Genomic DNA, 16,777 nt, shown 5'->3' with positions numbered 1-16,777 from the left:
TAAAGCATGGAAGCCATTTGAAAAGAATAAATTATTTTACTGACATACAAAAAACAAACACTCTTGAAAGCTCGTACTGTTAATGCAGAGATTTCAAAACTTTAATATATTAATCACATCTTTACATACTCATAATAAACCATGCCATGCAATGCATGCCCAGGAAATAACTGTGCTTCGGGGGGTCTGTGGGACACTTGCCAAGCATGTCTGCAGCAGGTAACAATCCTCCAGGTGTATGCTGTCTGCTAGCAGAACCCATCTTCACTAGATGTTGGTACTAAGTGGGTCACCCCAGCAAGAGAACCTGGTATATCTACTCACTAAGTGCAGCTCCCTCACCAATACCTTTGAACTTTGTTCTTCAACCCAGCACTTCTGCTCTGCTAGGTGTCAATGGCAAGCTGCTCGTGTGCATTACGCTCACGCGATAGCTGCCCATGTATGAAACAAACCCCTGCTTGCAATGGGTAAGAGGAAGGGTTAGCAATCTGAACCTGAAAAACAGATGGGAACCACCTGCTGCAGGGTTCACTCTTCTAAGCAGGCCATCAGGAGTAGGCTGCTGTATTACACGAAAGGAAAAAAGATGTGAGTGAGGATGGTCACAGCTTCAGCCACCACCTTCACTGAGGAGAACTGCGTTCAATCACTAAGGCCTCCTGACAAAAACATGTGGTTTAAAGAGTTGACGCTTGAGAGCTCTTTCCTATCTCTTCTTCCACAGTAGAGAGAATACGATGGATGAATAGTTTCCTTTTCATGTATGTCTCTGAGTAGGAAAGAGAGCTGCTGATGGATAGAGCGGAAGGAGCAGGTGGCTTCAGCTATTTTAGTCTCCTGCCAAATCAGAGACAGCTTGCAGCCCCATGCACAGACCAACTAACTGAGGGTTTCACCCCGATCTTGTGTTCTGGGACTGTAAGCAAAGGCCAAAAACTTGCAGGCTTCTCTGAGAAAGAGTCGAGCAGAGGAATATAACTGTCGGCAACAGTGAAGAAACGATTACAGATGCCTTCAGAGTTCCCAGCACAGGAGGAGAGACTAAGACTTGAAAGCAGTAACAAAAAGGGAAGAGGAAACAAGTATCGGAGTACATGTTTAGTGCAAAATAAAGGTGTCAAAAAGAAAATTAATCAAGACACCAACAGTTATGAAGAGAATAAATTCTTACCTTGGTGCTAGGAATGAACACGAGGATCAGAAATGACTTGTTTATAGGCTTAAATCTTATTCAGTTGGTATTACTGAAATCCAGTAGAAAAAATTCTGAGATCTCTCATCATAACTTACTAAGATCAAGCAGACAAAAAAAGGATATAGTGTAGTTTCTGTGCTTCAAATGCTATTACCTGTTTCTAAGTCTCTGATAGCTCCAAATCAAAGGGTCTTATACACTTACAGATTAACGAACTAGCAGATAAAGTATAAAATAGGGCATTAGGTGATGTCTGCTACAACAGCCACTCCAGAGAATAAGATAACCAGCTCCTTAAAAAGCAATCAATAATCCACTGAGGAGAAAGCAAGCCACATTATCTATCTGGAAGACTAACTAAACTACTGGGGATCTCAGACTGCCAACATTAAAATGACCTTGAAATTTCTAATTCAGAGGGTATTTCATAGCACACAAGAGGAATTTATATTAAACCTCACCTTGACATGAAGGAATTTATCAGTGCAAAACATAATTAACGATTCAGGGGAAGGTGGATCATAACCTAGTAACAATTTATTATATGCCATGAGACCAAACCAGTTTTGAACAGATAAAGATGAAACCAAATATGAATCATGTCAGCGAGGACAGAAATGTAACAGATAACTAAGATCTGAGAACCATTTAAAAAACATTAAGTTAGCAAAAAGAAATATTATGACTATGCTGGGATAAAGCCTAGATAGGAACGGAATCATAACAAACTCTAAGAAACCCTCAACACACAAAGAGATGGAAAACTAAGAAAATGTACATCTATGAGTAGGTAACACATGCTGGGAAGTGAAAGAAAATTACAGTGGAAGTAGACGCATTAACGGAATGTCTCAGAGACTCAAAAACAGGTTTTGAGGTACATGAAGAATAAACAGAAACTTAGCAATGGTCTTGTCTTTTACCAAATAGGTACAGTGGAACTGCTAACAAGAGGGCAGAAAAGATTACTATTTCCATTCTGCATTTGAAAAAAACAGAAAGGGAAAAAAAAGGCTGACATCCTACCACATGATGGAGAAAGACTTTCCACTTCAACATCAGCTAAGGACTATGCTGAATGAACAACAACTGAGGTCAGATGCTTGAAAATTAGCATGTTCATATAAACTGTACTGAAGAATTTTAGAGTGGTTTTCACAGAGAGAGCTGCTCATTGGACCATTAACATTCATCTTCAGTATATCTTGGAATACAAAAGAAACTCCACAGGACAAGGAAGAAAGCAAATGTTGTGACAACCTTGGAAAAGCATTAGCGTGATGGCTGGGCCATCTGTCTGTCAAGTCGACAATAATTCCAGAAAAAAATGTTGTAATGATTTTTGCTAATAAATACATAGTATGACACATGCAATGTCAGTCAATACAGATTCATGACTAAGATGCCTTGTCAAACCATTTCAATATGATTCTTGCAAATTATAAGTTTGACTAATAAAGACTGAAAAACATGCATTAGAATGAGCTACTTCACAGACTCAATCAAGTTGCTTATCAGGCCATGATCTATACCACAGTCAACAAAAATGTGATGAGAGAAGGCTCTTCAGTCTATCAGGATACAGTATTGTATGTGCTAATGGTCAGAGGCAAGACATATTAAGACAGGACAAATCGTTAACTGTGAAAGTAATCAGTAAACAGAACAATTTGACATCAGTTGTCTTAGAGCCAGCGTGTGTGGATCATCACACTATACAGATTAGTCTCTCATGCTCTTAAAATCTAGAGACAGAAAATATCCTTGTGTGCTACACACTGAAATGCTCCAGATTTAGTGTGAAAACCAACCAAAAGGGTACCCCACCTCAAGAAAGTCAACAAAAAGCTTTGAGATTAAAAAAGGCTGCCTCAAATAATATTTTCTCCTCTTGAAACAGTTGAGGGATCCAGACACTCTCATTCAGAAGCACGTAAGCAAAACTGCTTCAGATGCTGGCAAAAAGGAAGAGATCACCCACTCATTACCCCTCTAATCAACTGGGCTACAGTGAGGACACTATCTTCAGGATCAAAGACTGAAGTCTGTTTTTAAAAGGCACTGAAAAAAAATACAAGACGGGCTGCAAAGGAGCACATCAGTGCATGCCTGTAATTAGAAGGACTACCATATGAGGAGTGCAGGCCTTGCCCTTGTTTCCTGATTTTATTTTTTTTCTTTGTATCAGGTAAGTCGTACAATTGTAGATGGGAATCTGCTTATCCTGGAGTTTCCTAAGTCCACTGGAAACCAAGGCAAACTGGACTGCATCTGTGGTGCCCTTTGTAAGCTATAGCCTTTAGTGATGCACAATGAACTGGGAGGCTGGGATAATGCCAGCCATCAGGAAATCTAAAGAGAAGAAAAGTTTCCCTCTAATGCCAGAGGTAAAAAGATGAAACCATCCATTCAGAGTGAGCTTCTGTGAGGCAGAGAAAGGCTTAGATTAGTAAACATGGGAGTGCTCAAAGAAGGTTGTTTTGTTCATAGGCACACCCAGAGCTCAAGGACTGCTGTACTGCAGTATGAGTCTGAGCTGATCCAGTTGTGGACAGGGGAACAAATTGCCAAGTTCAAACTTATGGGCAAACAGATTATTTACTATTGGGTAAATTCTGCTGAGATTTCAGCGGTCCAATCTCTCCCACAGTAACTGAAAACATGGCTGCTTTCACACTGTAGTAGCTGAGGAGTAACATATCCCCCTCCCCAGTGAGGAAGAGCCTACCTCAAGCTACCTTGCTTCGACTGTCAGACAGATGCGAGCATACACCCTTTCCCACCATGAGAGGACGCCTGATGGGGGATAAGCTGTTACCCTGCAATAACGTATCACATGTCCATAGTCCAGTTATAAGCCTCTTCCCCAACCTCAGAGTGGCCTCCGATCCACAGGTTTCAATTAGAAAAAGTCAGCATTGTCCCACACCTCCAACCTCTCACTTGCCCGTGGTATGCTCCAGTCACTACACCTTTCTGGAGGCAGCTTTGTTAGCTCTTAGTAGTCTGGACTTAATTGTCCACAGCACACACATTCTCCACTTCCTTGCAGCATAACAGGTTGCTCAGTTTGAGCCACAAATATCTATATGCAAGACTCCTTACCTCGATTGTGCTGCAAGAGGACAATAGTGGGATTGACGATTGTGGTAGAGGGATAGGCAGAGGAAGACTTGTTGACTGACGTGAAGGAGGTTGGATAGTCAGTGCCAGCGCCAAGCTGGGGCACTTCATTTAGCACAGGACCTGCATCCTGAAAAGGAGAGCAACACATCATTAGCAGCATGCAGAAGGCTGCTACACTGGGAAAATCGGGGCGGGGGGGGGGGGGGGGGGGAGAAAAAAAAAGCTGAATGAGAAGCATAATCACAGCAAATTTTAGTAAAAAAGGCGTAAGCATGAGTGTTACCCTGCTCCTTGTACATACCCTGCTTGTTGTTAATGCAATTAGTTTGCTACGGCAGTACTATAATTATTTGGTGTTGGGTTTCACAACTCCAACTCCAAAAAGAGGCACTAAATCCAGCAGACTCTGGAGCAAACTCAGGGTGCCAGAAATGAGCAAATCTGGTTGAGGGAAGACGCAGACATCTTTCTGCTGATACATACACACAAATGTTTGTTTTAAAAGTATTCCTTTCATAACAAGAAGTCAGACATGCAAAACTCATGCAATTTTGGAGTGAAACATTATTACTGCAGCTGGTTTGGTAGGGAAGGTCTGAGGAATAAGGTTAGCACCATCAGTCACAATACAGTGTGACACCTACCTGGTTAAAATAATGAAATAAAAAAAAACCAAACAAAATGAAACCAAAACTGATGGAGAGTAAAAAGTAGGACTCTAGCAAGGAAGATACTCAAAATGGCTTTTCCACTGGAGCCCAGATAGCAAGCTGCTCTTGCTCTCCTAAAGCATCCAGCTCCTTCGTTTGCTGATTTCAAACCCACCTCTGGTATCACCACAGCTCACGTTGTTCTGTAGAAATACGGGCTGCGTCAGCAGGGAGACTTTAAAAACTAGTTAATCTTTGAAAAAATCTCAGTCCGTGGATACCAGGCTTTTGTTGGTTTTAAGAGGAAAAGATGAAGAAGGGGTGATGATTAAGACTGCATGTGCAAGTTTAGGCTGAGATTTTTCAAAGCATCTTAAGGAATTTGGACACACAATTGCCATTAATGTGGAATGAGCATCCAAACAAAGAGAGTGTGGAACAGCATACCAGATTTCTGCACTCCTGCTACTCCACTGTGAGACTGAAATGCTGCACACTACTGATCTGTAAAATGGAGCTGAGCATTCAGGGGATGTTTATAGCTATTAAAAAAACCTGAATATGCACAGAATATTGCTGCAGAAGACTCCCTGCTCCTGGCTTTTCTGGCCAAGTGCAACTCAGTGCCCTTCACACCCACCAGGAAAGGACTTACAGGATCAGGCAGGGGGGTGAACAGGGGCTGGAGTGAGGCCTGGCACCAGAACTCAGAGATAAATCATAGTGAGAATTGGCCATAATCAGAACAAGCATCTACAATCTCTCCAGCCTACAGGGAAATAGGGAAGAGCAACCCCATTCTGCCGGATGGAGGTGATATTGCTCCAAGCAGCATCTGATCAGGCCACAGACATTTCGTGTTAAAAAGAATCAATTGCCTTTAGAAATGTGTGTCCCTAAGAGAGAGACGCAGCCCCATTTCGCTGGCTGCGATAATAATCCAAACAATACAATCTGGGAAAAGGAGCGTACAAAGAAGAAGTATGAGGGAGTTGCGTTTCGGCTTCGCTTTGAGAACTAAAATATCAAGAACACCTCAAAGAAGAGTGATGTCAGATCAGGAAAGGCTCAGCAGCCCCAACTAAGTCACCGAAGTGGGTGAACAAAACCCGTTTAAATCATTGTCGAAAACAGCTCTGTGACTACATGCCTGAAGTGAGCATGCCAAAAAATGTTTCAAAACTCTCATTTCATGACAATCAGGTACAATGAAATTTCCACCACTCCTCTATAATTTGGATGCCTACTGAATTTTTCTGGACCCTAAAGATAGGCTCCATTAAAAAACAAAACAAAACAAAACAAAACACACACACCACCAAAAAAACAAACCCAAGCCAAAACAAACAAAAAACCACCCCAAACCAACAACAACCAACCCCTCCCCCCAAAAAACTTTCAGTGCTCTCTGCAGTAAAAACCCACTGATTTCAACAGAAGCAGAATTCCAATGTCAAGAACTTCTGAAAATATAATCCTTGGTTGTTTTTTTCCTTCCCCCTGCCCCCCACATCTGTTTGCTAGATCCCTATAGGGTCAGAGGGGAGAGAGACCATCGTCATGAGAGGAGGGGATTTTTGTTGAACAACTTCTTACTTGTCCTTACAAGCAACCATATTAAAAAAAAAAAAAAGGTGGTTGTAAGACTTCCAGTAGCCGGAGGGTCAGGTACTTTTTGCCTTCTCTGCGACTTTAACCGAGAGCTACTTTTCCTCCTTCTCCCTGAGGACTTTTTAAAACAGATGATGAGCTTAAAGAGAAACAGAACCTAATCCAAGACGAACCGTAAATTCCAAGTTAAAACTGTTGCAGATTGAATTCAAAGTTTTCAAAGACAAGCAATTCCAAACCAATGAGACCCTCTCCCCCTAATCCATCCCATAGCACCTACATGCTTGGAGGACTCTTAGCTCAGTAACTCACATTATTGCTTGTAGGTCACTGGGTACTGGCAGCAATCTTACACTGATTTCAGCAGGGATTTGTGTAGAGACCATACGGTCCTGTGGCTCCAAGTGGAACAGAAAGCCAGCCCTAACCTTTAACTGGCCTGCTGTTGCTGCTTTAAGTGTTATTCAAACACAATTAAGGATGTTATTAAAAGAGCCTGAAGAGATCCCTTAGTTGCAGCTCTTCTGTTTATACATAATTCATTATTCTGTGAAGATTCTTAAGCTGTGCAACACCTAGCAGAACGGGCACAAAGGCAGACGGTCAAATAAATGTTGCGATAAGTCAATAGAAAGTTCAAAGCTGCACAAGGCAGGCAACATGCATGCACTAGTACAGGATGTAAACAAGGTTTCAGTTGTCATGCTGCTTGCAGGGAGTGAGTCATCAACCCCTCTCTCAAGTTTAGTATTGCAAGGAGAAAGTAATTTTAATCTGCGAATACAAATTTAGGAAAAGGGCGAGGAGGGTACTTGGCAAGCTTACTGTGTGTGAGATGACTCCAGTGCTTTCAGGCTTCAAGCCCCTGTGCAAAGCCCCTGTGACTGGAGGGACAAGTGAAGGTGGTGATGAGAAGAATGGCAGTTTCGGGTAAACAGAGGGTAATGTGCCAGACGTGGAGGGTGCTTGGTTATGGTGGGAACCCCTCTGGAGATGTGGGGGAATGAAATCATCTAGAGTCGGAAAAGTCAAGGGTGAGCCAGGAGAAACAGTCTCAGGGAATACGGAGCCTTGCCCAAAAGGAACCAGAGGCGGTGGTGGAGTGCTGGAGCTGCCTTCTTGCTGTCTGTCTGGATTAACCTGGAGGAGGGGGACTACTATAACTCCAGGCTGAGCTGTAGTGGTGGCAGTGGCATCCTGTAGGAAACAAGGTGTCATTATGCAACGGGGGAGATTGGTACTTCAGTCTAACACAGCCATATAGTGTCATGTGGGGATGCACCCAAAACGAGACAAAGTGCCAACAGATTTCCTTTCCTTAGGGAGACATAATTCTTCAGTTTGCAACCCTGGCCTCTGTGAACATGCACGGTTTTTCACAAAGATCTTTCTCCCCCTCACCACCTCTCTTCTCCAGTCTGTGCAGTGAGGCCAAATCAAACCACAGAAGAGCTCCGCATTCACCATCACTTGAGAAGCACTAACCATCACATTACAGTTTGCTTCTTTTACACCTCCCTAAAATAGAAACACCACACACACACACACACCCAGATCGATGTTGGGGGGGGCACGCAGGGGGTGTTAAATATTATCGAGTAGAAGACCACAAGACTCAGGTGGCACAACGACTGCTCAGAAATTAAGTATGAGGGGAATAAAGCATTAAGGGAACATTGTAATGAATTAAAGAACCGTTCACATGGCTGAAAGAAAACAAGGTTATGGAGAAAACATGTACCATGCTGCGTCCCATTGCCTTGTATGGCGGCTGTCGCTGCTGAGTAAGGTAAGGCTCTTTTCTCATCCTGTCCTCTGTGGCAGCTGTGCTCTGGGGCTCGAGCACTCTGTCCCTCACAGCTTGCGGAGGTGACGACTGAGTCCAGGAGGGTTGACCCGCACCATAACTAACTGCGTCTTTACTGAGGACAGTGTAAAAGTATGGCCTGGGAGGAACAGGAGGAGGAGGAGGAGCAGGAAGAGGCTTTCCAGTATCTGTTACAGAGGACACAATGTCGGTGGCTGGTGCCTGAGTGAGCTCAGCGCCCAAACTGGGGCCGGCTGCTGGGTCATGTGCGGTGCCAGTGGAATTTTCAGATGCAGCTGAGCAAGTGCTGTGAGATAAACAAGCTACATATAGTTTGGTGACCTTTTTATCCGCCTTTGTCTCATGACTGGAATTCATTACAGCCTTACTACTGGGATCTGCCCCGTCAGGGTTACGTTGTATGGATGATGCAGCCGATGAGGAGCGGCTTTCCAAGAGAGGCTGCCCAGCATGCAACTCATCTTTGGGGCCTGAAGAGGAAGAATACCCTGCTGGCAAGCCTTGCTTCCTACTGGGGGCAGCCCCATAGGGGGTAAGTGATGAGAAATAACACCGTGCTCTGGCATTTGGTGATGCACACTGCTTGTAAGGCTTGGGTGCATTCAGGTACACACAGTCCATGATGGGCACTGGCAAGAGGTTGGTCACTTTAGGGCCAGTGCGAGGACGCCATGCAAAGCTTTCCTCTTTGGGAAGAGGAGGACGGGGAGGAGCAAGGGCCTGCCCAGGCAGAGTCAAGAAGGAAGAGAGGGAGAGAGGAGGCAGCACCAAATGAAAGGAAAAAGGAAGGAAAAAATTAAATAAATTCAGAGAATGAATTCAGTCATTAGACTTGGGTTAAGCAGGGTTTAATACAGCAAGAACAAAAAGCAAATACAGTATCTGGAAGGCGAGTGCAGAACTCATCACATACATCATCTCACACATTCTCACTTTCTTAGCACTGCTCACTGCAGCAGGCAAACTTTACCCAGCTCTCAAGTCCCTGCCTACAAGCTTCTCTCTCTGTCTCTGGACTAAACAAATCTCAGTGCTGTATTGTTTCGAGAGGCCTGCACAGCAACACACACCATACCCCTGGGAAAGCCTCAGTCGAGATTTAACATCCTGGCTAACTAAACCCAGGCTCATGCCTGTGTAACTAAATACTTCCCAGTGCTGGGGACATCTGAACTGCAAAGACAAATTCAGAGCTCTAGGCCATCTCTGCTGCATGTTAAGTGCACTGCCATAAAATGAACGTTGCAAAATTTCACCAGTGCTAATGAAGCAGACATCATGTGCATACCATAGCCTGCCATGGCTGGCTAAGTAAAAAGTCAGCATTTCTCCTAAAAGCTAGCTCTTGAATTCTCTCCAGGATTTTTCAGCCCTGAAAATTATTTCAGGAAGACCAGAACAACTGATGTTTCTTGAGGAACTGAATTCATAAGAATTTGCCTCCAGAATCAAGATCACCAACACAGAAATCCTGCTTCTAGTAAATAATTAAAAAACCCTTTACTGTTTTTGGTACTTTGCAACATATAGGTTGCTAACTCCACAACTGCCTGCCAACTGCAACTACAACTGCAACCACAGTTACAGTGAATTTTTTCTGAAAGCCAAACTGTTTTGAAGTAAATAACTTAGCACTAAAGAGGTTTCATTTTATTTACTGCTTTGTTGCCAATAACCAAAAACCATGAACTACTGAAAGGAGGAGAACTAAAACACCCACCTAGTGAACAGTAGCTCCCTGCATTCTTGTAAATTAACCCTCTGGAGACTATGAAAGTAGGTTTTACACACACCCTGTTGTCATATATTTATGGATTGGCAAAGGCTGGCTAAACCACTGCTAAAATGGCCAAAACAAGGGAATGAAGATATCTTAACAGCTTACAACATTCAAATCTGAAAAAAATACCACCTTTAAAATTCATCTGCATATGACAGGTTGTGGTCAGCACCTATTCTTGTTACACGGATATAAACCTAGAATAGCTTCATAAAATTACAGCTTTTGTCCCAAAATCTACTGTCCTCATGCTGCCCCTCTTCCCCCTGCTTCCCTGATATGTAAGGGATTGGAGAGGAGGGTTTGCTTCTGAAGGGCTTCTGCTTCTGGAATAGACTCATTCCTTTTGATTACTTAAGGACAGTAGTTTCAGTCTGGAGACTTCAGAGCGCCACAGTGCTTCCCTAGGTCAGGTGAAGCCTCACTTTACCACTATACAGTATTATCAGGAAATAATAATTCACCACCTGCAATTGGTGTTTTCCATTTTCTTCCATTTCAGCTTAGTTTGGACAGCAGTCCTTGACACTTCTGTAAGAAGTACTATATGCATCAATGCTCTCTCTGTTCATCCACAAGATCAGTAAGAGACTACAGGACAGCCGTAAGTATCAGGCAGTATATGGAGCAATCCTTTAGGGTGCTCCTTCTTCCCATGCCTTCATCTGAGTTGCGCCTTCTTCCACTTTCACTTACAATTTCAGGAACAATGCCTGTTCTGTGGCATTGCTATAGATCCCTGATGATAGGAGCAGTCACCGAGTCACCCTAAAGTCACAATGCTTTAAAGGGACTCCGTTTCACAAAAGAAAGTGGTTTCTAACAAAGGGTTTCTTTATCAGCTTTCAGACTGCTTCTGTGTAGACCAACCACCCAAAAGAAAAAGGATGAAGTTACGCTTCTTTTAACAGATTGACTTCAACAATTTACCTTCTGGTACAAATAACCTTTCCCTTGTTGGCTTGTATCAGTTACAGTGTCAAAAATGAAAGGCATTTCCCCAATATCTTGGTTTTAATGTAAGCCATAGCTCTGCTTTCAGCCTGCAGCAACCTTTAGGAAACAGACCAACGTAAAAAATGAAACAGTAATAGATGACTACTTCACCTTTTTTCTTACAAACAAATAGCATTGTTGTCCTCCTTCATCCACCAAGGAACCACTGTGGTGTGCCTGAACATATGACCTCCACAGCACTCTGCTGACATCGATGTTGCCCCCATTTTAAAGGTAAGAAAAACTGAGGCACAGCAACTTACCCAAGTGTGCAGCAAAGTTTGGAGTTCAACCCAGGGCTCCTGACCATGAATCCAGTGCTTGAACCCAGAAGATCACCCTCAGCGTCAGAGAAGGAAGGCTTACCTGTGGCTTGCTGTCTGAGGAGAGGTTCGGGCGCACACTCCTATAACCCTTGGCAGCCAGAGAAGATGGTTGGGCATCCCCATTGGCATCAGTGTTAGATGACGACCTCCAATCATCTATGCGGGGAAGAAAACTCAGATCACAGAGGATTCCTTCCAGCTACAGGACGAGCAAAAGGAGGGGACTCTTTTCTTCCCCCTTCTTGTTTTTTTTTTTCTTCTTTCTTGTTTTTCCAGGCAACAAGAAATACTTCCAAGAAAGCAACAGAAGCAACGACATAGCAGCCAATGTTTTTACCTGTTTCTGGGTTTTCTGGCTCCAAACCTAAGCATTTCACAGAAAGGAGGGATGGAAAACGTGGGGGTGGAAGATAGGCATAAAGGAAAAGAAAGGAGGGGGGGGAAAAAACCCTGTTATATTTACAGAAAACCTGTACCAACTGAAGTTAAGAATCAAGCTACTTCATTTCACACATAAAATGCTTTCTGACAGGGCTGCCTAATTTCCATAGAGACCAGCCCTAAACATGATGCCCTCCTTGTTTCTGACCTTTGTAAACACAAGGCAATTCATTCAGAGCAATGAAGAAACAATTGTGCATTGACATTTTTATTTCAGAGGCAAAAAGGCAGCCAAGCTAGTTACTTTCTAAAGCTGCAGCTTGATGTCCAGACACCACAAATTCCTGGAAATGTAGAGACCCCATACTTAGCCATGATACAGGCTATGAAGACATATCTATCTTTACCAACATCACTATGTATGATTAACTGAGATAAAGGACTGCCAATAAATAGATCAGGTTTTGCAGACTAAGTGTGTGTGCATGAAGGGAGTTAAAAAATATGATGTCACTTTACAACCCAGTCCCTGCAGCTAGATGCATTGGCCTCATCACCTTTTTACCCACCTACCTCTGGGCTCCTTCCCACCCCTCTACCTGTTTTGCTGTTTAAGTTATATGCAAAAAGCTCTTCTGGCTCCAAAGTGCATTTCATAAAGCAGTTGAGAGAGTAAGCAAAGGAAGTATTAAAGAGCTGATTTCCATAGTATACTCTACTCAGCGCTTGCCAGGCCACACCTGGAGTCCTGTGTGCAGTTCTGGTCCCCGCTGTACAAAAAGGATGTGGCCAGGCTGGAAGGGGTCCAGAGAAGGGCCACCAAGATGATCAAAGGACTGGGAAGCTGCCATACGAGGATAGGCTGGGAGAGCTGGGTTTGTTCAGCCTTGAGAAAAGGAGGCTCAGAGGGGATCTCACCCCCATGTACCAGTACTTAGGGGGCAGCTACAAAGGAGATGGAGACTCCCTTTTTACATGGAGTCCCATGGAGAGGACAAGGGGGGATGGACACAAGTTGCTCTTGGGGAGATTCCAATTGGACACAAGAGGGAAATTTTTCACAGTGAGGACAGTTACCATTGGAATAATCTCCCCAGGGAAGTGTTTGACTCGGCCACGTTGGACACCTTCACGAGTCGTCTGGACAGGGTGCTGGGCCGTCTTGTCTAGGCTGTGCTCTTCCCAGAAAGGTTGGACTAGATGATCCCTGAGGTCCCTTCCAACCTGGGATTCTGTGATTCTGTGATAGTAATGGGCTCATTGCCATTCGGGCTGCTGGAAATTTATTAAGCCATCGAGAGAGAGGCAATGGTGGGGTAGGAGTGAAGAAACAGAATGGCGAGCATGAAAAGAGGGTATGTCACAGGTGGAGCAGAATGGTAGAAGACAGAGCAGAAGGCAGCACATTGGGGCTGATATTAATGAAACTGCCCTTCTTCCAACAATATAACCAGAAACTATGTATGCTTTGCTTTCAAGAGCAAGTTTGCTCCCCTCCCCCCTTAATGGCATTTTGCCTTTGGGAGTTCATCCTCTCTGCCAGACCCACGATACGAACCAGGTTTGTTATGCTTTGCCTGTCTCCTGCAATTAAGTAATTACATGTCTGCTATTGAAAGATGGCAGAGCTCTGTGGTGACACTGTCTGTCTGGGACACTGTCCCTGCTCCCTTGACAACCCAAGTGAATGCTACAGTGGCAACAGCACCGCTTGGCCTCTTTCTGTTCCACCTCACACCTGGGATAAAAGGAGGTGATATGGGCCTGCCAGGAAGGAAGGAAAAAAAAAAAGATTTGAGAGTTTTTGGAGCTCCAGAGAGCAGAAGGGAGCTGTAAATAAATTTAAGCTGGTGACTGAATGGTCATGAAACCTGCACTAGGAGAGAACAGGATTCAGTCTCCCTTCATTGATCTGGTTCTTGCAAGAGGTTTCCAACTATGCTACACGATTTTGGGCTTTAAATCGTAGCTAAAAAAATTCACCCCAAGACCCTGAACTGACCTCACTTGAGCTTACTGTGAGTAACATCTTCTAGTTAACCTTCCACCCACTTACTTGTAGGTTGCTCAACAACCTGAGGACTTGGTGAAGTGATGTTCTGATTCTCTTCATAGGCTGGAGATGCCCGGAGGGTCACAGCTCCTTTTCCACTGCAGACTTTAGAGGGATCCATTTCTACATGAAATGCACATGCACAGAGGTAACATATTTAAGTGGAAGATACAAAGCTAGAAAAGCCATTAGTTCTCTAAGGAGTAATTTTAGTGTGGGCACCTCCAGGTGAATCAATCTAGTAATGTTTATGCCGATGAAGATTAGCTCTGGATTTAAAGCATTGAGAAATCAAAGCAGTTTTCATATTCATGTAACTGATGAATGTAGAAGAAAGTTCTGAGTCAGTGTAACAGAGCTAAGAGAGGAGGAAAAAAGGATGAGTGTTTGAACCAAATTTCACAGGTCCACCTGTTTATGTGGAGATATTGTACTAGCAAGGACGTGCCATCGTTACACCTGTGGCTCTTCTATAGGGATGTCCCAGTGGTATAAAGCAATATGATTTGAGTGCTGAAGCTTTAAAAATGCCTTTTGTGCAGGACTGAAAGAGCCTTATAACCACTGGAGGATAAAATCTTGTAACTATGTTGACTATGCTGTAAAGGCAGGGCACTGCAACCTACCTCCTTGCCATCTCTCCCCGTTTCATGGCGGTGTTTCACCTACTGACATAGGAACACAAATCCCCCAGACTAGAAGGAGATTTAACATATACCTCTTCAGATTACCCTGCGAGCCAGGCACCAGAGCATGCCAGCATGCTTGCTGAAGCCTGATCCAGCAGAGTTTCTGTACAGGCTTACTTTTGTCCATGGATTTGAGTTTTTCCTCCTGTCATCCTATTAAGTAATAACAAACCAGTACTTCAAGGCTATCTTCCTTCCCTTACTTAAAATCCTTCCAGAAATTTGTTTCCTCTAAGATACCTATAGAAACAATAAGCCTAAAGGGCCTCTCACTTATTCAAGCTATTTCCAGAGGAAAACACATCACCTTCCTTTCTTACGCACTACTACTGACCCTGCAGCTGCCATCAGACATCACTTTGACCTAGCTAAACAGAGGCACTAGTCCTACCATGCACCAGCCACACAGGAAGCCTGAAGAGGTACTACATGTGCTGCGTCACACAAATGACAACATGATGGTTTTTATTTTTATGGGGTGAGGATCACGCTATCTCTGCATGGGGAAAAGATGCAGCTCCTCTCTAGGAACTGGACAGAGGGGGCAAAGGCTGCTTATGGCCCAGACAACAGGCCATGCCCACACAGATCAATATTCCCTGGCTGATTTCAGTAAGATAATGCCCCATTAAATCCTCACTGGTACAGCGCTTTATAGACCACGACAATGCCTCGGCTAAGGTTGCGAAACACACAAACCATAGCCAAGGTGGCTACATTCAACAGGAATCAAGGGAAACTTCAGCAGTGCCACAGGGACAACAGCAGGAAGGAGAGAGAGTTGATGAATGTCAAACACCTGGCTCACATCAAAAGCCCTCCACGCTGGAATCACCACAGTTCAAGCTTGTTCGTGGACTTCAAATGCTTTAGGGAGTTCACAGAAAGCATAGCTTCAGATCCACACTTTGGACTGGAGAAAGGATAGAATAAGTAAGGAATCAGAGGATACTTTCCTAGAGTTCAGCCTTTAGTTCATTTAGGCAGCACTGAGGCAGCTGCTGTGAGGGGAAAGACTATCTCCACAGACACATCAGATGCTGCTTAACCCTTAAATATACCACATTTGCACTGACGCCACACAACTGGTCATGCCTTAAGGCCACACACATGCCTGCTGAAATAGAAGTTGACCTCTCTGGCTGATTTTCGCATGACCCAGATAGGGTCAGGGTTCTTTTGCCCAGAGTCCAGTTCTGGGTATCATACCCCATCCACAGCACAATGTGCAGCCCAGGGACTCTATGGACCCACTTTCAAACCAGAGGACAAAGATTTAAGCTCTGGGACTCCAGTTTCAAGAGTGCTGTAACCAAGGCATGGACCCACTGTTGGGAGTCACGAGGCCTGATTTAGAAACCACAGAAAGTGCAGTAGTTGTTTTCCTATGCTCCTACACCTAGGTTCCCTTCAGAGGCACTGGAGATAAATGGAAACACACCATAAATGTCTCCATCATATTGGAGGAGAATTTAACTTGGGAATCAAAGCACTTTTTTTATTTTCACACAACATATCAAACCTGTGTACTGAATCAAAACAATATGAAACAGAAAAAAAGTGTTCTGAACTCAACAAAATTAAAATGCTTTGAAAAGGTTTGAAAATAAAATATTGTCAGACTATTTCAACTTGGGAGAGGAAGACAAACACCCAAGATGTTGAATTCCCTCACAATTTAGGTGAAAGGATGGAAAACAAAAATCTGAATCTCTCAGTTCAGAAATCCAGCAGATGGTAATAAACATGACATTAGCATAGTACTAGTCCAACAGAGCACATGTGTGACAGATTAGGAGAAACAAGCAGTATCAACTAGAGTAGTCCGACTGTCCAAATCCAGCAAAGTACAAAAATAATCTTGTACTTTAGAAGGAAACGTGCTTGGGAAGGGGGTGACAGACAGCCTTATTTACCCATATAAAAATTCTGTAAAGTCACTGTATGTACAGAAAAACAAAACCATCCAAACAATGTTGAATGATGCTTGAATCTGTAAAATACCACCTCTGACATCCATTTACTTTCATAAAGGCTAAAGACACGCAGAAAACATTCTTTGGTTCATTAGGAGTTTGGTTCAAAATGAGGCTGTAATAACAACACTATTCACAACCAAGCGTTAGTAGAAGAGCTTAC

The 16,777-nt window shown here is 43.6% G+C and overlaps 1 protein-coding gene across 20 annotated transcripts in view; it reads right to left on the bottom strand.

Moving 5' to 3' along the window:
- Positions 1-16,777, bottom strand: part of SORBS1 (sorbin and SH3 domain containing 1) — a 218,975-nt gene that overhangs the window by 51,811 nt on the left and 150,387 nt on the right. For 9 of the 20 annotated variants that reach the window (XM_064463610.1, XM_064463611.1, XM_064463609.1 and 6 more), the window contains 4 exons: positions 13,953-14,072; positions 11,556-11,671; positions 7,411-7,782; positions 4,304-4,451 (listed from right to left, as the gene is read on the bottom strand). In XM_064463610.1, coding sequence (XP_064319680.1) covers positions 4,304-4,451; positions 7,411-7,782; positions 11,556-11,671; positions 13,953-14,072 — 756 coding nt within the window. Of the gene's footprint in view, positions 1-4,303; positions 4,452-7,410; positions 7,783-8,326; positions 9,681-11,555; positions 11,672-13,952; positions 14,073-16,777 lie in introns of those variants that run through there. The other 11 variants (XM_064463614.1, XM_064463623.1, XM_064463626.1 and 8 more) reach the window with 6 other exon arrangements.

This window comes from Phalacrocorax carbo, chromosome 12 (assembly GCF_963921805.1).
Source record: "Phalacrocorax carbo chromosome 12, bPhaCar2.1, whole genome shotgun sequence".
NCBI classification, from domain to species: Eukaryota; Metazoa; Chordata; class Aves; order Suliformes; family Phalacrocoracidae; genus Phalacrocorax; species Phalacrocorax carbo.
This window is presented reverse-complemented; position numbering and strand designations above follow the sequence as displayed.